Source organism: Asparagus officinalis, chromosome 5 (genome assembly GCF_001876935.1).
Source record: "Asparagus officinalis chromosome 5, Aspof.V1, whole genome shotgun sequence".
In the NCBI taxonomy this organism is placed as follows: domain Eukaryota; kingdom Viridiplantae; phylum Streptophyta; class Magnoliopsida; order Asparagales; family Asparagaceae; genus Asparagus; species Asparagus officinalis.
The window spans coordinates 44,816,955-44,840,279 of record NC_033798.1 but is presented as its reverse complement, the minus strand read 5'-3'; the positions used below and the strand labels follow the sequence as shown (position 1 = coordinate 44,840,279).

General features: G+C 36.2%; 1 protein-coding gene across 2 annotated transcripts in view; it reads right to left on the bottom strand.

Moving 5' to 3' along the window:
• LOC109842972 (bifunctional aspartokinase/homoserine dehydrogenase 1, chloroplastic-like) overlaps positions 1 to 23,096 on the bottom strand; it is a 38,186-nt gene extending 15,090 nt beyond the window's left edge. For both annotated transcript variants that reach the window (XM_020411889.1, XM_020411891.1), the window contains exons 1-13: positions 22,940 to 23,096; positions 20,670 to 20,735; positions 12,619 to 12,686; positions 11,592 to 11,966; positions 10,513 to 10,601; positions 10,123 to 10,426; positions 9,131 to 9,183; positions 8,838 to 9,052; positions 8,653 to 8,740; positions 8,470 to 8,583; positions 3,821 to 3,919; positions 3,432 to 3,626; positions 114 to 196 (exon numbers count right to left, since the gene is read on the bottom strand). In XM_020411889.1, the coding sequence (XP_020267478.1) occupies positions 114 to 196; positions 3,432 to 3,626; positions 3,821 to 3,919; positions 8,470 to 8,583; positions 8,653 to 8,740; positions 8,838 to 9,052; positions 9,131 to 9,183; positions 10,123 to 10,426; positions 10,513 to 10,601; positions 11,592 to 11,966; positions 12,619 to 12,686; positions 20,670 to 20,735; positions 22,940 to 23,034 (1,844 nt within the window). In that variant the 5' untranslated portion in view covers positions 23,035 to 23,096. The remainder of the gene's footprint in view (positions 1 to 113; positions 197 to 3,431; positions 3,627 to 3,820; positions 3,920 to 8,469; positions 8,584 to 8,652; positions 8,741 to 8,837; positions 9,053 to 9,130; positions 9,184 to 10,122; positions 10,427 to 10,512; positions 10,602 to 11,591; positions 11,967 to 12,618; positions 12,687 to 20,669; positions 20,736 to 22,939) is intronic.

Below are 23,325 nucleotides of genomic sequence, written 5' to 3'. Positions count from 1 at the left end.
GATACAAATAAACATGCATCACAAGTAATGTTATAAGTACCTTCATTTCATAAAATAACAAGAAAACTAATGGAAGTTATGAAAGGAGACATAAGGTTGACAGAGTAGCTTACGATTCGCTCAGAATCATCGCCCTTGATCCAGTAATTCCCATGACACGCAAGTCAATATTAAATTTATCCTTAAGAACTGCAGCCTGAAGATTAACGAAAAAATGAAGGTGACATCCTGATTTAAGACATATAGTCCATTGTAATTTATCTCATAATATGCAATAAAAAGCATAACACTATAAATAATGGATAATAAATATGACAGAATAAGAGGTCTAAAACTTACTGTAAAATAAAATAGAGAATAAGGGAGATGACAAGCATGCGTAAAAGATTTCCTCTAACAGCCACTAGAAAAGCTATGATGGATCATCCAAATGGATGGCTTGCACTAGTCATCATGTCTTCAATCTCTATATTGCACCTTGGTAAAAATGAAGAGGTTAAAGACTTCATCCATCAAGTGGTTGTAAAATGAATGAATGGTACCTAAATAATACTAGTGAAACCACTTAATTCATGGGCAAATGATGATCACTGCTCATCTATATATGTTTGAAGGCAAAGAAATCATGATGACTGGTGTTTATCATTCATTTGAATGGAGCGTGAAGACTCTGGATCATCCATTTTAGATCGTTCATCATCGATTTCATTTATATCAAGCTTCGTAGACTGGATGCTCATCTCCCTTATTCTCATAAAATGCAGTGATACGCAAAAAAAACATGAATATTGGATCGTGTCAGAATAAGGGCACCGTACTTACTGATAAACTGATATCTCTAGGACGGAGTGAGAATATAGATAGCATAATGTAGCACGAAAGTTTGAAATATTACTATTTTTACATGATATAAGACAGTTAATATAATGTTTACTACAATTAGCTTAAATGGGTTAGTCATGATTCCGCAGTTTGCATTGTTGACAGTATATTTTGCACAATATGTTGCTCATAAATTTTTAAAGAATACAAATTCTTTGTTGTTATCTTTATTTTCTCAATTAATCATGAAACTTATCCTAATCTTAAACTGGAATTAGTTGAGTGTGTTAATCGGTGAGATCTATTGGGTTAGAATTGTTACTCTAAGATCTAGCCAAGAAAAATTGAACAATTTTATGTTGCAAAGCAGAAGAGAATAAGAGGAAGAGAAAAGGAAAATCTTCTCTAGACATGGTATGCATCTTGTCACCTTGTGGTTTGGCATTATGCAATATGTTTTGAACATTTCTTTAGAAGTCAATTTAATGGAACGAAGAAAGGTTGAGAAATACTTAAATAAATAACATTCTGATATTATCCCTGTTAACCCCTCCCCCTAACCACACACAAAAAAAAAGAAAATAAATATTTAAGTAATTGATAATGTAATGAAAAACAACATACAAAATGTTTCTTGAGGATGTTACCCTTAAAAATGTTGAAACTCCTATGCACAAGCAAATGTTCAGCATAAAAAAAAGAAAATGGTTCCTTATCCATTCATCAGAGTATACTATCACTAACATTCGGTTCGTTTACAACTATGACGTATGAACTAACAAGAGCAATTATGTGAACTGATATCTCCAAAGTTTTGAAGGATCAACAATCAGATTCAAGTCAACAAGCAACATGAAGATGATACTAAATTATGTAGATAATCTCCTATGTTTTTTCTCCTAACTCAACTTTCTTGCAAGCCCAATTGGTATGCAACTATTAGTAGAAACAAGTTGACACAAATCGAAGATTGATGAATCATTGAAGAACCATGATACAGTAATCTATACCCATCATTATGTCTATAATCCATACCTAGATATTATACCTAGCAAAAATTGGGAAAGAGGTGGAAGCTCATTTTGCTAAAAAAGCTATTAAGAGATAGCCATGTAATGAGGGCTAGTCTTTTAAAAATTAGCCGATTTTAGCGATTCATCGCTGATTATAGGGCTTAGGCCATGTCCAATACGGTTTCCGAAAAAATTTATCGCATATCATTTTTGATCAATTTGTCCCGACATATTGGTGTAAATCTGATAAAGTGGCCGATCTCTCATGGCTTAAAAATTACCTGATTTCCTACAATTTACATTCTAAGTGAATCGGTTAGGATTTGGAGGCAAAAACCTCTTTTTTCCATAACCGACCACATCCACTAAACAAAAAGTGTGCTATCTTATTCTACTTCACATCCGCTCATCACGTGACCCAAATCTCTACCTCCATTGTTCTCTCCCCCAAATCGCTAGCAAGATTCTCACTCGAAGACCTTTGTCGACAGCCTCGCTCGAAGAACCTCTTCGGATATTTCATTAAATGTGCTTAGATTACATTGTAGGACATTATATTATATATGCTCACCATCCACATTCCAATTTTTACTACTTATCCCCGATTTATCCCTGATAATCGGGATCCGATATGAATTTTGGTTGTCCGATATATTTCTAATAACCGGTATTTGTGAGGCTCACCCTTCAAGTTACCTCGAAAGTTGTGGATCTTACCACTTCTTGCTCTTGCTAGCTCATTTTGCTAAATGACCCGCCGCCTCGTAACCACTGAAACCCATATATCTATTATTTGAATTCAAATCTAACCGCTAGGATGTAACTCTACCTCAATTGTCCTTGAGCTGTCTTATCTCTATGAACCTCACATATACATGGAAAGCAAAGAAACGTTCATTGAGGACTTCTCCTTGGAAGCACAATAAAAGGGCAAAAGGCAAACAAAAGCTTAGTACATAGAGAGAGCATGAGCGCATATATAAGGCTTCACAAGCCACTATAATATAATATAAGCAAGTCACAAAACACAAGAAACGGTCAGTTAGGCCTGGGTTGTCTACGAGAGTAAAGTATCAATTAAGACGGGAAGGCATCAACCTTATATGAAACAACCCGTCTAGCTTCTAGGCTACTGCATAAGGTTGCAGAGAATATTCCTGCTCACCCTAGCAACCATAAGGCATCCAACAATGAACTAATCTGGGGAAAGAGGAGACTGCCAGCAGTGAATGCCATCTCCCCCATCCTCTCCTCCCCTTAAAATCTAACTGAGAGAGCAACAGGAAAAAAAGTACTGAGCAGATGGGGGTGGGGGTGAAGAGAAAGAGAAGGGAAATGTGAAATAAATCAAAAGAAGGAATAAATAAGTTGTCAATAATAAATCAGTTCAAGAAAAGATGAAATACATAAGCTAAGATGTTTTCTGCCAATGAACAAATAATCTGTTATATAAATGAAACAAACATGCCTTAAAACTCTCTGATACAGAAAGAACATGCAAGTATTGAGAGTTTTACTTACTGATGTATCCAGCTACTGCATGTCAGATAAGGAAATAGTAACAGGCACAATAAAGGAATCTAACATTTCAGGTACCTGATCCCTAAGCTGGTCGAGTAGTGTACTACCAATCAAGCCAGGTCCAATTATGCCCATGGCTAATGTTGTTTTTGAGAGATAAAATCTAGAGTGTGCAGCCCGTAGTGCTCTTACGCAGTTTTCTTGCTTCAGTACCACAGTGATGTTATACTCACTGCAACCTTGGGCTATAGCTCTTACGTTTATGTTAGCCTGAAAGATAATACTAGTTCAGTAATTCACTAATTCCCATAAGTAAATATTGTAATAAGTAATAAACTACATGGATTTTCTCGAAATATAATCCAGGAAATAGACTAGTTTAGTATGCTAAGTTGTGAGTTCTTCCCATACATATATTATCATAACCTACAAAGGATTTTCTTGAAAAATAACCCAGAAAATACCTTTGCTAATGAATCAAAAAGAGTAGCACTAACTCCAGGAGTGCTTGCCATTTTCTGGCCAACTGCAGCTAGGATGCTACAATTGTGGATGACCTCAACCTGCAAAAAGAAGTTCTAAGTTACCAAAAGAGGAAAAGATGGAAACACAGATGAAAGTTCCGCCCAGGAGCAAGTAGCATAAAAAAATTGTAGTGAGAATTCAAACCTGAGAAAATAGTCCAGAAATTATAGCTTTATGTCAAAAATGCAAAAGACTCGTCGAAAAAATAATTTTCTTATTCATTTTCTTCTGTTCATCTATTCTGTGTTCTTTGAGTTCATGGTTCACAAGTAGAGCAAAAAAAAATCACAGGGAAACATTGAGAATTTGAGATATAGGTAAGCCATGGAGAACTAACAATAGAAAGGTGTGGGATACAATAAGCCTTGGGTCCCTGCTTCTACCATAGGGACTAGGGCATAGAAGTCAGAACTGGGGACGCTATAGAGACCCGTGACCGGGTTCAATCGTCCTAAATTCGTGTGGAACATGACCCGATTCACCAACTCCAGCGGTCGATTTAAAATTCTCAGCTTTCGTTACATTTTTTATGGCACTTGTACTTGTATCCCGCACTTTTTATCCTTATCCCGCAGCATCTTCTGTTGTGTAACTTCTGAGCATGAAATATTTCGAAATTATAGGTATAAAATTATAAATTATATCCACCACGTTCCACGAAATACTAGAAGCACTCGCTTCGCCGCGCCCAACAATTCTTATTCACGTGAAAGCCAGTTAAAATTTGGAAAAAAAAACTATTTTTTAAAAGAGTAAACACTAAAAAACACATGAAATTAAGCAAATAAAGTATGCATACCTTATTACAACATGATTGTCAAGGTTTTTTTTTAACCATTACTAATTTCAACTAGCATATTTCTTAAATTTGACTCTTGCAAAACCTCTCGTTCCTACATTTAAGAAATGAACCGAAAGTGTATCACTTACCCTCGCGTACCGTATAAGCCTACCCCCTCGTACCCGATTCCTAATGAGAAGCGTACCACTCTCCCGTACTCATCCCGTGAACGACCAGGGTTCCATACAACTATGGGCTAGGGCTTCATGCCTAGCCCTTCTCTCTAGCTAATGGTGGACAAAATGGGCAAATACTGCAAGGCAACAAGAACACTGAGCCCTCCGGAGGCAACAGAGGGGAGGAACAACAGAGGGGCTGCAATCTAGGAGTGGGTTTGGCATCTCAAAGGTGCTAGCACTTTCATTACCATTGTTAATGAAAGTACTCTAGAGGGGGTGAATAAGGTAATTGCTAATCTAATCCGATATTAATGTCAAATTAAAACTTATTAACTAATATACCCTAACAATAATATACAAAGAAATATGCAAGGACATACAATGAGCAATAGACGATATAAACAATGAGACAATGATAAATGCGCTAATACCAAACACAAACAAACAATATGATCATGGAGTTCGATCACCCTTGACCTACGTCTCCGCTCCTCACCCTCAAGTAGATTCTCCACTATCACAATAAAAATCACTACACAGTCGGTTTTCAACGCTCACCGATAACGTTTACAAATCACATGATTATCAATACACAATACACTCTTCTAAGTGTTGGCCTACTCGTGTCACCTTCTTCAAATGCTTGGATTTACTACCTCTCCCTAGGCTTTACAACCAACGCCACTCCTCTTAGAATTGATCACGGTCTATCCCAACAACTCCTCTAAGTGTCCTTATGTATTACAAATTGATCTCACAAAAATAAGCTCAAATAAAGATTTTGTTCTCTAAACAAGATGAGAACTAAAATGAAAGCTCACTCAATTGTTACACTCTCACAACCCAAAATATACAATATGTGAAATAACTTAAGCTCAAGTGGTTGTGTGTGAAAACAATGAGTATGATGAAATAAAACTCAAATCAATCTAGCATAAATATATAAGAATCAAAATATCAAATAGCTAGAAGATGAGTTTAGAAAAACTTCTCTAAAACAAGCAAGAGAGATAGAGATGTGAAAACTTGATGCTCAAAACGAATTGATCTCCTCTTGTGAAACTCTCTTCACATAAACAACACACTAAAATTTTTCTTTAAAACACTTGAACAAACTCACAAACTTGTTTAAAACTTTTCTTGGTTAAACATAAGTGTTGAGGACTGAGGGGTATATATAGGTTCTTGAAACAAAACTCTAAAACCCAAGAAAAACACAAAATCCATGAAAATCAGCAAAACTGAAAATAGTCATTACAGTGCCATCGGTCGACTGATGCACTGTTCAGTCGACTGATGAGCTGACCGTTAGCTGATTCTGCAAAACTATCAGTCGACTGATGAGACCCATCGATCGACTGAAAACATTGTTCAGTCGACTGATGGAGACTGGTCGACTGAGCAGAAACTAAACTGAAAATATATAATAGTTTATCGATCGACTAATGCAAGTCATCGGTCGACTGAAAACATTGTTCAGTCGGCTGATGAAGATAGATCGACTGAGCAGAAACTTTTCAACAATTACAGAGCAGTTCATCGGTCGACTGATGAACGGTGTCAGTCGATTGATAAACATGCACAGCCCGATTTTGAACAGTAAATCTGATTTTCAAAGGGTGTTTAAAAATAGCAAATGAATTCCAAAAATTATGAAACTCGGGAAAATATTTATATACATGAATATAAACATGTTAGCAAAGAAATTTTTAAAATATCATTTCCCATTTATGAAAACTTATCATTTTGCAAAATCGGTAAAATATACGAACTTGTTAAAACTTGATTTTGACGAATTTCTTTCAAACAAGTTTTGAAAACACTTTTAAATAGATTAATAGACTTGAGGAAAGATATAAAATAGTGTAAACAAGTCTTTAATACATAAACACATTATTTTTCAAATAAAGATAATAAATATGAAACAAGTATATATATATATAAATATAACTATTTGTTTCATATCTATACGATTAAGCTTGAAAGCTATAAAGCAAAAACGTGTATGTGTGTGGTTTGAGCTTTAAGCATAACACATAAAGTACAAACCTAAAACACTATAAACAATATACCAAGCTTAGAGGTTTTCGTGAAGCTCGATCTAAGTAACGGATGAAGCGATAATGAATCTCGACTTGAATTGCGACGGTTTCATTCCTAATTTACTTCCAACCTCCTTTGAATATCATCGTGAAGGCGCAAGTCCAACCAACCTCCGATAGAGGATCTTTGTGTAGAGTACCTAAGCAAACACAAACACTCGATAAACGATGTTAGGAATTGTTTGTTAATCATCAAAACTAGATTAGATAGTAGGCTCATAAACATGAGACCTAACAGTTAACACACAATTGCAGATATAAACACGTAGGTTTTTTCGGAGCAGATACACGTCTAAGTACATTATAAACCATCAAATGGTAAGTAACAAAGATTGTTTATTTATACTTTGTTTTGTACAATAATTTTAATCATTTCCTTCTTTAAGTATTTTAAGAGAGATATACACGTACCACTTTAAAGGTACATTGTGTAACAGAAGTCATATTTAAATAGATCCATTAGAAAGGTGATTTATCAGCCATCTCACTAGATCCTCCTGCTATTAAGTCACAACTAGCCTCCCTTTGCTTTTGTTGGAACCCCACTTTGCACCTAACCTACTTCACGAGACAACCAATTCACCTAAAAACCTCCCCATTTTTCTTGATTTTTCCAAATATCTTCCCCCAGCTACACTCCTTGAGAAGCTGAAGGAATTCCAGTTGCTGCTTTGTTATTTATCAAGACCCACTTCCTTCTAGATCCATGTCCTTCATGCTTATTTTAGCTTTGACTTGTGTGATGGTTTGCTTTTGATCGCTTGTATGTGCTATTTCAATTACTTCGGAGTATGATTTGCCCTCAAACATTTAGGCTCACTCACAAACTCTGCTTTATAACTCCTATGAAACTTACTCCACAGGAATTTCTTAGAAAGCCATGCAATTGTTTCAAATATCTATACTTCCACAGCTATTTCAAGTGCATTGAAGGATACAACCTGAGTGGTATTGGAACACCTATGTGCTACTTCGATTACTTCGGAGTGTGCTTTGTCCTCAAACATTTAGGTTCATTCATGAACTTTATAACTCCTATGAAACTTACTCCTCAGGCATTTCTCAGAGAACCCATGCAGTTGTTTCAAATATTTATACTTCCAAAGCCTTTTCAAGTGCATTGAAGGGTACAACTTGAGTGGTATTGGAAGACCTACCTGATTGCAAGTTTTAACTGGAGACCGTAAGAGCTAAATCTGATAAGCCAATGTCTGATCCACATTAAAGATGCCATTTATGACCGGGATCAAAGAAGTGGCACTGAATATAGATCTTGATAGCATTGTCAAGATTGTACACCAACTCAATTGCAGTTCCTTTATTTTCATGAGCCAACTTTCCCCTATTTCTCAACAAGATATACATGCATACAGTATGACTGTACAAGCTATTCTGCGAAAGAGTTGATTTATTCACTTAGTTTCTAGCAGAAAGGAATTTTCTATTACAATTGAATGCCAAATGTTAATGGCAACACATCAAAATGCCCATTAGTTGGTATATGGATCATAGAAAAAACTTTATACCTTAGAAAGCCTTCCAGCGTCCAGAGCTTGACGAAATCTAGACTCTAATGCATCAGAAACTGCTTTTACTTCTTCTTCTGGCACAGCAAAGCAAACTGAATGCTCACTACTAGCCTGCAAAAACCTAATATTAGCTTTAATCGTTAGCACACCTCCAAGAGACAGCAAAACTGTATAATATACCTGAGATATCATGATAACATTAGCTCCAACATCTTTAACAGTACCAAAAATAGCACTAGCTGTGCCAGGAACACCAGCCATTCCAGTTCTACAACCAAGAGAACATACTAAATGAACACAAGTGACAAGATGGAAGGGCACAATAATAAGATGCAGCAGCAACTGCAGCATCAAAGTGACCTCACCCTTCAACATTAACAAGGGCCAAGTTGTCTATGGTAGCAAATGCTTTGACACAAGACTCCAAACTATTCTCATCCCCATTTTCATTCCCAGTCTGTTGGCAAATCATTGTTCCAGGGGCCGAGAGATTGAAAACGTTCCTAATTAAAATAGGAATGTTATACTTCATCACGGGAATAATGGTGCGAGGATGCAAAACATTGGCCCCGAAATAAGACTGCAAAGAAAGGTTAAATTTTCAGAAATTGCCAGATATATTCCAACTTATTTCAAAACACATGCTTAGAAACCTGACCATTTCCCATGCTTCCTGGTAAGACAACGTCCTCAGTATCACAGCTTCACTAACTGCAGAGAGAACGAGTTATTCAGCACTGTAATTTATCTTAAGCTGTTTTATTAGTTGAGTTAAGGCATTCCATCCTTCAAAGCTATTTAAATTTTGTGCGATTCAAAGGAATATGTAGTCTAATAGGCCATAGTATTCAGCAGAGACTACTATAAAGAAAATGTAAATTCGAAACCATTATCTTGAAACATTGCTAGACCGGTTGAAGAGTCATTATAACCTCATCATTTTTTTCATATGGAATTTTAAATGAATGATTCTAACTTATGTCCTTGTACTAGGCAGATGAACACAACAGAAAAATCAAAATTTATGTTTCAGAATTTAGCATCTTATTCGCACTTAACAAGTGCGTCAGCATACTTATTCCATGTACACTCTGCTTTTGCAACAAATAATCCTGTTAGGTCAGCTGTATGTATAACGCACCTTAAAAATGGTGTTGCAGTAAATGGTTTGCGGTATTTGGTGCTGCACAAATTAGAGCCCCAATGTTTCCTAAGTCGTAAATGACATTGCATGTAGTCGCTTTGGTGAAATGACAAGTAGAAAGATATATAAAATTACAGGCTCATAGCATGAGAAGCAACAAGTAGTGTGGCAAGCAATTTATCACACCACTTGTAAAATTTTGGCTGCAGCCAACAAACTCATTTTCAGGTCAGTAACCTGACTACATCCATAGAAAACTGTTAATACAAACTTACATAGTGATTGGAGTTTCTGCTAACCATTTACTACCAACCAAACAGCCCTTAGACCAAATTGACCCAAATGTAGAAATGAGGATTTCACCAAGGAATCCCCTTAAAACTTTATTATCTTAAGCAGCACATATAAAGTTTACTAAGGTGATATGAAGTTAAATAAAACTAAAACAGAAAATGTTGTGAGAAATGATGAAAAATGTTTCATAACAAAAATTAGATAAGAGGAACCTTTTCTCGGGTCTGCACTATATACACCATCGACGTCAGTCCATATAGTTACTTGACGAGCCTTGACAAGAGCACCCATTATTGCTGCTGAGAAATCACTTCCATCTCTTTTCAAAGTCGTAGGAATGTTTTTAGGCGTACTGGCAATGAATCCAGTCGCAATTATTGTATCAGCTATATCCCCGGTAAACCACTTTTCAAGTTTTTTCCCTGACTCAAAATAGTCAGGGTCTACTTGATTGGCTCCAGTAGGCTTTACAATGAGGACATCCCGAGTATCCATCCAACTGCAAGGCCTTCCACTCTGCATCAAAGAGATAAAGGATATAGAATACTTCTGGAAATCTAATTAAATAATTAATCTCCACAATTACTATGCAGCTGAGAAACCTTTCTTATAACATATGACAACATTTGAGCAGACCACAGTTCTCCATGACCAACAACAAAGTCTGAAAAGGATTCAGTAGCATGACCGGCTGCAAAATATATAAAGATATAAGAAACTGATGCTGATAATCATCAATGAGTAAGAAAAGGACACAAAGAAAACACTTAAGGTTATGCACCAATAATAAATTATAAAGAGGATTCAGTTACATGGCCCACAGCAAAATATGTGAAGTATATGAGAAAATAATGCTGATAATCATCAATGCCAAAACACAACAGAATAAACTTAAGGTAAAGCATAAGCACTAACCAGCTGAAGAAAGAAGCAAAATAATAACAAGACTATATGAATACAGTTTATATAATTCAATGAATCCAAGCACTAACCAGCTGAAGGGAGAAACAAAATAATAACAAGACTACATGAATATACTTCATATAATTCAATGAATCCAAATTAAGTCAAGAAATACATTTCTTTTCAAGGCATCTACACATCCATTTTAAACAAAAGCAGAATATATATGCTTTTAGTCTCCAGTATATGTGCAAGGACATACGAAAAAATACTATATATAGATACAGGCTTTTCTCCAACAAAGGATGAAACATTGCAACAAGGTTTTCAAATAAAAACATGACTATAGCAAGTAAACAACAGTCAGTTTGATGGAGAAGTACTAATATCTGATTGGTGTTGTCTATATTAGCCCCCCTCTCCTTAGCTGACGTGTTTCGGATGCATTCTAAATACTCCAAAATTCCGAAGCAGTTTTACTCATTCAATTATTATTTATTATTCTGATGCTGACAGTTAAGCTCTAGGGATTAAAAACAGAAAGTAACATATAGATAATTATGAGATTTGGATGCATCTAGATAAACAAATAAAACAGCAAGTAACATCCTGTGTCTCTGTGTGCGCACTGAGCACATTATCACCACCCAGTTAATCTTATGTCACTTGTACCAAGGATTATGTACAGCAGAACTACAAAGCACTTCTACAGCTTAATTTCAACTTTATTTTAAAGATATTAGGTAAATAGCAATAAGAGGAATTGAATAGCTCAAACCTATGTATATTGCCCGAAGCATTGCTTTCAGATTACTGATGTCACTATGCAACTGAGATAAGAATCGAACAAGATCATCTCCTTCAAGAAGCTGCTTTGCTGTTAACATGTGTTTTTCATAAACACCATCAAGTGACGACAAATATGCATCATCTCTCGACTGAGCCCTGTCGACCAGATTATACATCATATCTGTCACTTTTGACATCGCAGAAACCACTACCAACTTTCTTTCTGAAGGATCACCTAAAACTATATCTGCAACACTTTGAATCCTTTCAGCCGTGCCCATACATGTCCCACCAAATTTATGAACAGACCACATGTCACCTTTTGGAAGAGAAGAGTTTTCTATGGTTTCTTCAGGGGAAACAGCTGCGTAAATGGAGGAGGTCGTAAGCAAATTGTCATGTTTAGAGAAATATAACGAAATACAATACAAATTCAATATTAAAGCAAGTCTTATTGTCCAAGAGCCGACATGGTGCCATCGATCATGGTTGCAAATATTGGAGAAGGTAATACAAAAGATGTACAAGGCAGGGAAGATGAAGTAAACAAGTGACAAGAAAAGGAAAGATGTGAAAGAAATTAAATAACGCAAGCAAGCAAAGACATAAGGCATAATTGGACCAAATCTCTGGTGTGCTAAACGCAAGTTTAGAAAATGTATTATTATGAGAATGTCTAACTATGAGAACGAACAAAAGAGCGAAGCAAACAACAAACAATAAAGTATGGGGTTTTTCCTGTAATACTTGATAACATAGTTTTGCCTCATAGAATAAACATGTGTATTTTAAAAGACATGCATTTTATAGTCCTCCTTTAAATCATTATCTGTATCAGCTTTCAAATGAAGTTAGGAGGAATACAGATTATCTTTATCCTTCCAAACCGATAACAGAGAACCGAGCAGATGTTAAATCAGTCATGCAGAATAAAACACCCCACTTGATAAAAGAAAAACTACGATTCCATAAAAAAAAAATCATAAGTTTATACCTGAGTAAAGTAGAAGCATTACCTGCAATTGAGGCAACATGAAGGTTCTTAGGCGTGGCATTTCCTGCCCTCTCCAAAGAACAACCTATCCTGAAATAGTTAAAGATAAAGCACACCTACAGTTAGATTTTATGCAGTACAACCCACAAAAGACTGTCATACTATAGAAGCTGCTCCAGCGTTAGTAGGGATGTGAATGTGAACTATGGTATAAAATCTCTATTACCAGTTATATTGCCTGGTAAATAAGCATCAATTTTCAAGATTCTCTGATAAGCATAGTCTTAAATATTCAGATATAACATATTTTATCAAAATATAGAAAGAACTTGGACGAAAATCACAAGATTTAGGGCGCAACGTAATCACTCAAATGAGGGTTAAAAATACAAGAAAGAAAAAAATCTTATTACTGCCAGCAGCACATTAAAAACCAGCAATCATCACTACTGCTAACAGTTAATACTGAAAAGACCTATGCTTTTAATAGTGATATCAAGCTTCAAGTGTCAAAAGCAACAGATAACAGACATAATTATAGTCGGTATCACTGCAATGGAGGTGATAAATTGGTAAGAATGAAAAATTGTAAATCAATACCAATTTTTTTTCTCATTTGTAATGATATGTTCTAAACAATATAGTGTAACAATGTTGTTATTGCAATTGGGTGGATTTTAAATTCCAACAAGTTTTGGATCTTGACGTAGGGAGCTAAGAAAGAACTTGTTTTTATATTTCTAACCAATATACCCGAATCCCGATCACCTTCATGGTTCACTGTCAATTCAATAAATTGATTAAATAAAGACATCTGTACTCAATTTCTTTAAACCCGTATTTATTTTAAGTTTTATCGGTTTAGATAGACAAAAAAGGGCAGAGTATTATAATTTGATGTGTTTTATTTTTTATGTCCTCTTTAGGGAGGCTGCCAACAATTACAACATAATTTTTTATAAAAATAACAAACCTTTCTCCACTCAATTTTGTCACATTTACAAGGAAGCATTAAGATGTATCATCATTTGTTTGAAAAAAACCTATCACAATGAAATTATTGGATTAATATATCATGGAAATTGGTAGATAGTTTGATCAAAGGATAATAAATAGTTCTTCATTAAGATGAGATTATTATTGCATCTATCTAAGAATTTCAAATTTCATTTGAAATTTCAAACAATAACAGGACATTTAAAATTGAAAACTAGATTATAATATTAAATCTGAGATACAGTTTGGTGGTGTTGTAGCTTACGATGTTTCATGGTCTTCACAACATTAGGATCCTACTTGAGTAATATTGCTTGGGCTATTTTTTTTAACCCACACTATATTTCACCAAACCATGTAGTAAATGAAGCTCCTGATATGTACTTTTCATCTATTAAGTGCGCTATACATAAATGCGAATTTCTCCAACAACTTGTTCCATGTCTGGTACGAGTTGCCGAACGAGCACCCTTGATTGCGAAATTATCAAGAATGGGTTGAGAAGAAGACAATAGAAAACACAAGAACAATTCAATTTTGACGAAGGAAAATACATTCTCTAGATTATGAGAATAATATATTACAAATCCCTCTCTCACAATCTCTCTAGAATCAAGAACAATCTCCCAATTCTCTCTAAACCCTAATCTCTTGGTTAGGATCTCACCTCTCTGATTTCTCTGATTGTTTAGAACCCTAAAACAATTCTCTTTTCCAGCCCAAACGAACCAGGAAGGCTCAGAAAACCGTCACGGTCAACCGCAAGACCATCACGGTTGACCGGATCTAACGACAGAAACCAAAACCCATTACAGGGTTTGGCCGGTCGACCGCACATGTCGCTGCGGTCGACCACCAAAAGTCCAAAGACCTTTTTCAGGATTTTGTATATAGAGTTTACAACGTGGATGGTAAACTTGTAATTAAACAAACCAAAATCAAACAGGAAAACAGAGTCCCAAACGAACCAGGAAGGCTCAGGAAACTGTCGCGATCGACCACAGAGACCATCACGGTTGATCGGATCCAACGATAGAAACCAAAACCCATTACAGGGTTTGGCCGGTCGACCGTGCATGTCGCTGCAGTCGACCGCCAAAAGTCCAGAGACCTTCCAAGATTTTGTGCACGTTCGCGATCGATCGCGGCGTCACGTGCAGTCGACCGCTGGAAGCTCAAAACGTTTCCTGCAATTTCTTCCGTAATCTTCGCCTTTGCCGCCTTCAACGACTTCGTCCACGTCTTTATTTTCAATATATCATGAGAATCATCTATCATCAAGCTCCTGTGATGATCGCTAAGCTCTCGAAAAAAGAAAGAAGATACACCCGTATTATGGCTCCCTCCTTTAGGAACTTGAAGTCTCGTTCAAGTTAGAACTGTAGCTGAGGGAACTCGCGAGCCCCTCCTTCTTTTCTGAACCACTTGGCCTTGCTAGGAATCTGGTCTCGACGTCTGATCGAAAACAACTCATTCGTCCCGCATCTCGTCGTAGTCACCTTCCACTCCAAATTACAACCCTCTTTCAGTGGCTCCTCATAAGAACTAATGCATAGCGCAACAAACTTCTTGCTTGCATTCACTAACCTCTTCGCTCGGTTCACCGTCATCAAGTTTGTCTCCTTCGTAAGAGATGCCGAACGAAATATGAACTTTTCACCATCTTTGGTGAATGTGTACTTCTGAGCCCGTCTCTTGTAGATTGCGTATCTATCCCACAAATAGGGATTGCCCAGTATAACCTGACAAACATCCAATGGAACTACGTCGCACGTAACCTCGTCAATATACAACTCATGAAGCGCAAATCTGAAAGTGTATTGATCAACTACACTCAGTCCCGTCTCCTTCTGAATCCACCCCAATGGATAGGGCTTTGGATGTTTGACTGTCTTCAGACTCAGCTTCTGAACCAATGACTCGGATATCAAATTCTTCTCGCTGCCTGGATCAACTATGGCATCAACTAAACTAGTTTTCACCTGTAGCTTAAGAACAAAAAGCTGCTCTCTAGGATCATCGTCCTCTTTCGTGGCTTGCTTCCCCGTCATAAGCTTGAGACTATTGTTGGGCTCCGTCATAAGCTTGAGAATATTCTGTGTATTGATCACGTATGTTTTTTTTCTCCTCCTCCTTCAACCCCCTTGGTTTGAGATGAGAATACTCTCCTAGCACCGGTCAACTACGTGTCATGTCTTTTCGTAATGACTACAAATCACCCTACTTTTCCTAGATCACCCTTCTCCTTCTCCTCCTTAGATTGAGAACCACTAGACTTGCCTCCAGCTTGTTTTACATCTCCCTTTGCCTCGTTGCTCCTCTTTTGCTTGCCTTCGATGGCAATAGCCTTCACGCTCGCCTCTGCAATAGATTCCACCATGAATAACTTCATCTCCTTCCGAATGTAATCGCTCAATCCCGTCATATACTTCATAAACACAGAATATTCTTCTGTCGTAATGTTGAGAACCATCATCTGCTGTTGGAACTCAGTGGTGTATTCTTGAACGGTTTGATTGACTCTTTAGCGTAAACCGTACCACTTGTACCAACGCTCATTAAGGAATCCCACCGGATAGAATTGCTTCCGTAATAATTCTTTGAACTTGTTCCACGATACCGTCTTCCTTTCCTGCTTGTAATAGGACTTTCATCATGTCAATGCATATCCCGAAAGCTTCAAGGTCGAGAACACGAGTTTCTTCTTAGATGAATATCCGTAGAGAGTAAAATATGTCTTCATCTGCTTGATCTAATCGTCGAGCCTCTCGATGTTGACACTCCCATCATAAACAGGAATCTTCACATTAAAGTCTATCTTCAAATTCTGATAAGAACCCTTACCCCCTTGATGCGGAACAATCTTGACAATCTCGACATCCTCATCAGAATCAGATTCATCGCCCTCCCCATCAGACTCTACAAATTTCTTTTTTTCTTTCGAAAAAGATTCCCCTTTTTTGTCCTTTCCTTAGAAAAGATTGACGAGCTGTGTGAAAGTCGAACCTATTGTCTCTATCTGTTTCTCTAATGCATCAAGTCTCGCTGAACTATCCCCTTCAGTCATCTTTTTTCTTAATCTCTGAACTCCTTCCAAAGAAATAAGGATCTTGTCTAGCTTCTTATATTGCGATCGAGTAAGGACCATACACTGGTTCCCCTTTCACAGGATCTAACATGGCTCTTATACCAACTTAGTACGAGTCGTCGGACAAACACCATTGATTACGGAATTATCAAGAGTGGGTTGAGAAGAAGACGATAGAAAACACAAGAACAATTCAGTTTTGACGAAGAAAAATACATTCTCTAGATTATGAGAATAATAGATTACAAATCCTTCTCTCACAATCTCTCTAGAATCAAGAACAATCTCTCAATTCTCTCTAAATCCTAATCTCTTGGTTAGGATCTCACCTCTCTGATTTCTCTGATTGTTTAGAACCCTAAAACAATTCTCTTTATAGAGTTTACAACGTGGATGGCAAAACGTTTCCTACAGTTTGTGCACGTTCCTACAGTTCACGGTCGACCACTGGAAGCTCAAAACGTTTCCTACAGTTTCTTCTGTAATCTTCGCATTTGTCGCCTTCAACGACTTCGTTCACGTCTCTATTCTCAAGATATCATGAGAATCATCTATCCCCAAGCTCCCATGAGGATCACTAAGCTCCCGAAGCAAGAAAGAAGATACACTCGTATTAATATCATAGGGTGCGAGATCTACCATTAAAACCTCAAAAGAAGAATAGTAGAAAGATGATCTTGTCAACTAATGATCTTAGTCGTTTTACCAGTTTTATTTTGGTGATTATAAGTATGACAAATAAACTATAGGAAAATTTGTGTCCAAACCACAAAATACAAAGACTCATGTGACCAGGCCCATGTGCAAAAAGCCTAAAAGTACATTTTTCATGAGGAAAAACGCTTCATCAACTCATACTTTCCTCTCATCCCTAAAACACTCTATCTTCCTTCTCTTCTCCTCTTTTTGTCTCTAGTATTTTCTCTCTCAACTCCACCTCCTTCCTTCTCCTCTCTTCTTTGTTTCACATCCACCATCTTTCCTTCATCCCTCCTTCATTCTCTCATCTCCATCCTCCTTCCTTCTCTATCCCAAGTTCCCAACTTCATTCTCCTTCCTCATCTCCTCTCCATTTCCACACTATTATCATCCCTCCTCTCCACATGTCCTCCTCCCTCCTCCATTCATCTTCTTCCTTACTCATCACCCTTCTCCTTCCTCATCAGTCCTCTCATCTGCATCCTCTTACCCCCATTCACTTCCATTTCAGCCTTCTTTTCCCTCCTCCTCATCTTCACCTTCCTCCACTCTCCTTTCTTCTCCTCCTTTTCACAATCGTCGCTGCGTCACTCAAAAACAGTCATCTTTGTCTTAAAATGGGCCATCTCCTGAATCCACGTCGAAGTTACAACTTAACAATCAAACTTAGCACTTAACAGTTAAACTTAATGTCTATGAGTTAAATTTAACACCTACCTATTAATCTTAACAATTTAATTTAACATTAAAGTTTAAAGTTAACAAGTAAGTTTTAAAGTTAACCTGTAATGTCTAAAATGAATTAATAATTAAATTTTTTCGCCATTATGGCCTCTCCTCTGTCATTTTTCTCTTTCCTCAACCATCGCTTCTCTTTCTTATTCCACAACCACTGACACGTTCCTAAAAGTCGTCTTCTTCGGCTAAAACAGCATTTTTGAGAGTTAACTTTAAATTGAGTGTTAAAATCTTTATATAACATTTAAAATTTAAAGTTAACACTTAAAAATTTATAGTCTAACACTTAAAATTTTATAGTCAACACTCAATATTTTAAATTAATACTCAAATTTTAAATTTAACACTAAAAGACGTTCCTTTTAGCCAAAAGAAACGACATTTGAGGGACGTGACTAATTTTCTGGAAGAAGATAACATGGTCAAGAAAAGAGGAAAAATGACATGGAAGAGGCCGTGGCGGCAAAAAAGCTTAATTGTTAGTTTATTTAGACTTCACGTGTTAGCTTTAAAGCTTACTAGTTAACTTCAGAGTTACAGCGTTAAGTTTAATCATTAAGTATTAAGTTTGATTTCTAGGTGTAAGTTGAATGGTTACGTATTAAGTTTAATTGTTAGGTGTTTAATTTTAACTATTAGGTGTTAACTTCAGTGTGATTTTAGAAGACGATCCGTTTTAGCCAAAAGTGACGACCTTTGAGTGACGACGCGGTGGTTGCGGAAGAAGATAAGAGAAAGGTTGTTAAGAAAAGAGGAAAATAGCAGAGGAGCCGTGACAATAAAAAATACAATGGTTGAGAAATGATGAGAAGCAAGAGAGAATGAAATAGGAAAGGCAATGTTGAAAGAGATAATAGCTGAGAAGGAAGAAAAATGATTCATGGGTTAATGAGAAATGAAAAAAGAGATGAGAGGTTGAGGATGAGGGTAGTTTAGGGATAAAAATGATGTTTTTTCCCTCTGATGAGGTATCAATTGAAAAGAGGTTTTTCACATACAATGTGTATTTTTGGGGCTTTTGCACTTAGGCGAAAAGTGCAAGGGTCTAGTCACATGAATCTTCATATTTCGGGTCCTAGACAATTTTTTCCTAAATCATAAAGATTTCATAATTTACTTGCTCAGCTAGCTTAATCAGTTGTTCATTTCCAATATTTCATGGACGTTTCCACTCCATATTCACGAGACCATATTTTAGCTAAAAATGAACAATCTATCACGTACGAAAGAACCTCTTTAAAATTTCATGGGATTTGACTACTTTGAGAGCAAGATATTATCTCTCTTTGAGGTTAGAGCTATAAATTGACCTGGTGAAGACTTTAGATAATATAATAAACCTAACTAGAACAATTATTAGCATTGATACCTATGGGAATTAGAGACATTTTGTCTCATTCAAGTATTACGATAAATTTGTTACGAAGCCTATAGGTAACTAATCTTCAAAATCATCTTACAAGATTTTGTTATCATAAATGGTGTGTTGTATTGAGCATGAAGCTAAATGAAAGATTTAATTAAATTTTCATTACCAACTCTCAACTTGATATCAATCCTATAAATGCAACATTTTATGGAGTAAATTAAATGTAGATGATCGACTCCTTGGAGTCCATGAGATGGCACAGAGTGAAAGTGTGAACAGATGTTCTTAACAAAGAATTATGCTGAGTAGCTTGAGGAAGATTAACCGATGCACCTAATGACACAGAACAACTCAAAAGCATAGCAATAGTGCAATAGTGATTCCCAAATGTGGATCATTGCTCCCCTAGATATATCAGTCAACTTGCATAGAATCTGTAGGAAGTTCACAAGACTAATTGACTAGCATTTGTTAACAGAGAAAAACTGAATGGATATACTTCTGGAAGAAAAAACAATAAACAGGGAAGGGGAAGACAAACTTTACTTGTAAAAGAACAAAATTGAGCTACACGACAATGGCCAGGTTTTGAATGTGAACAACCAACTAGACTCGTAACAGATCTGATGGTATTAAAAGATACTTTGACAACTAAATATCAATGATAAAATTCCCCCTTGTACTTGCTAGATCCAATTTGATTTTATCAAAAGAAGAATTTCCAGATCAAGGATTGTAAAAGAATGAGAATATAATGCCAGGACTGTAGACAACTTCCTTGCTCTTCAGGAGGAGTGGTATTGTCATATATAATATTTCATGTTAAACAACCCACTTCTACTGCATTTTTGTTTCATAATCAGAATAATCTAGCATTTTAGCTTATACCAGGATCTTGAAAATAATCATGTGTCTAAATGAAAAACATTAAGTAATCCAGATGGTTCCAAGCATCAGAAAAGCTCGTAGAACTCAATTTAATAATTTATTTCTGTCCAAGGAAAAAATGACTTGGATGAGCCACAGATATTGTTGTTCTCTAGGCCAAATAGAAGGTTCAATCTACAAAGCATTATTATTCTTATAGTAGATAATTGGCCTAATATTGAAAAAAAAGTGTTAAATCTTTTTTTTTTTCAAATGGATCAACACGACTAAATAGAATACCAATAAAACTACTAACCTCAAAGAAGTAGAAATGGACCATCCTTGAGGCTTGCAACTACATTGACTTCTGGGAAGACAACGGCTGCATATTGGATTCAGAGAACAAAATGTAAGTTCAGAACAATCAGAATTTCACAAAGGGCAAAGCGGATAGGGAAAAAATTCAATATAGAAAAAAGAAAGAAAATGACTATAAACTTTTTATAAACCTTGAATGCAAAAAAACCAAAGTACTATTGAAGGTTTCAACAACCATTTGGATTCTATACACAAAAACAAAGTCTGTCCCATAAATTTTTGGGGTTGAATATTGTAATCATATTCCTCCTACAGTTCTATTAATGGATATCTACTCCATTAAGGTAAATAGGTAACCACTATCATGTCTTTCTTAATTGCTTCCAACCAAGCACTCTTAGGTCTGCCTATACCTCTAACTACTCCATTAATTATAATTTTCTTATGCTCCTAACTAGTGCATTTTGTGGACTCCGTTGCCAGGGTCGGCCCCGAGCTTTGGGTTGCCCTAGCCCAATCTAATTTTGGTTGCCCCTTATATTAAAAATTTGGTACGAATAATAACGATAAAAATGAATACATATAATACAATTTAGCGTTCTATATTGGGCTCAAACTGATAATATTCTCATGCAAAATCAATATTCATATAAGAAGAGATTACATTTGTGCTACAAGTTAATTCAAAGAAAAATTCTTCGCCTTGAATTTTTTGAAGCGAATTCTTCAATTAAGTCATCATACTCAAGTTTCTCTAAGTATTCATTTTCAATTGATATCATTGCCAATCCATTCAATCGTTCCTGTGACATGGTAGTGCGAAGATAACTTTTTATCAATTTCAATTTGAAAAAACTTCTCTCCGCCGAGGCAACCGTAACGGGGATAGTAACAAAATTCGATTAGCAACCTATTCCAAAACATCACAACCCCTAATTCAATTATTCAACAACAAAGATTCAGCCAAGATTCAAAATCAGAAATCTTGATTTCATTGCAAAACATCAAAACTCCAAATTTCTGTCCAAAAAAACCCTAAAATTATTTAGTTAAAAAAATTTACCTGATTGGGTTAGAGGAGTCCGCGGGGTGAAGCCTGAAGGACGGGTCCAATGGGAGCAGAGTAAGGTCGGACCGTCGAAGGCTCGGGAAGGAGGAGAGGAGTGGTTTTCTCTCTTTCTTTTTTTTCTTTTTATGTGAGTAGAACAGAGACGGGAAGGAGGAGAGGAAATGCTGACGGAAATAAAGGAGTTGGTAGGGTTTTGGGTATTCATTAGAATTCTTTTACAAATAGAACCCCTAACAATTTTTGCATAAAGGTCCTCTTACAAAGTCAACTTCAAAAATCAAAATTAATTACAGTTTGAGGGATGAAGGAGCGGGAGGGATAGGTTTCCCCCCGGCCCTGGGTTGCCCCAGCCTCGGGGCTTGGTGGGCTTACCCCAGGGCCAGCCCTGTCCGTTGCATGTGATCCATCTTCATTTTATCCTTGATTAGAGCAACCTCTAACCTCTTATGAATGCACAAATTTCTTATCATATATCTTATCGTATAACCATAACTTTATTGTAAGATTCTTTTCAACTACACTTATCTTCTGCACACATTGGATTTTATAGCAAACACGAAATAGAAATAGATTCTACATGTAGCAACAAAGTGCAATTACAAAAAAAAACATAATGTTTAAATAACATTTAACAATAAAGAAATAAATCACTTGGTCATAAAAGTTAAATACAACTAATATCAACTAACTTATGAAGAAAATTTAAGTTAGAAAACCATCCAAAATCAAAAGTACTAACCTTCTGATGGGTATGGAGCTAATTATAGCCTACAGCACTAAACTTCACTGAATAAAGTACATGAAAAATCTTCACTGAATAAAGTAAATGAAACTCATCACATTCACTAGTCAATCACAATAAACAATATGGAAACTTTCCACAAATTGGTTATAGGCGAAAAACTTCCAAATACAAAATCTAAACTAGGAAACCCAACTACAACAAATCAAATATGAAATCTAACCAAGCCCATACCAGCAATATTACACCAAATCACAATATAATTCCAATGCAGCGCCCTATCCATGTAAAATACCATTCCAAAACAATAATTTCGACAACTGGGTAATAGACAAAGAGCTTCCACTAAAAAAAACTAACAAAGATGAAATTTCAAATCAAACCCATATCAAGCCTCATCAAAACAAACCCATAGCAGAAATCTTGGACCAAATCAAAACATGATTGAAATGCGCACCTGGGGAGAGAAATAGGGAAACGGGGCTCGTTTGCGCGGGAAACTCGCCGGAGGAAGGAGGACGGAGATGAGCAAGTGAGCGCGAGGGAGCCCATCGCGATTGAGGGTTTGGAGAGTGGAAATGTTGAAAAAAATGGGGTTTATAGGAGTCATCAAGATCTAAATAAGCTCTTTTATGATATATAAGCGTCTAAATTCAATGGACGGGATGATTTAGCGGCTTTTAGCATTTGAGTACACTTTTATACGTATTTACACATTTATTACTGAACTAGGTTTTAGCATTTGAGTACACTTTTATACGTATTTACACATTTATTTACACATTTGAGTACACTTTTAGCATTTGAGTACACTTTTATACATAGTTAGATACTATGATTAAT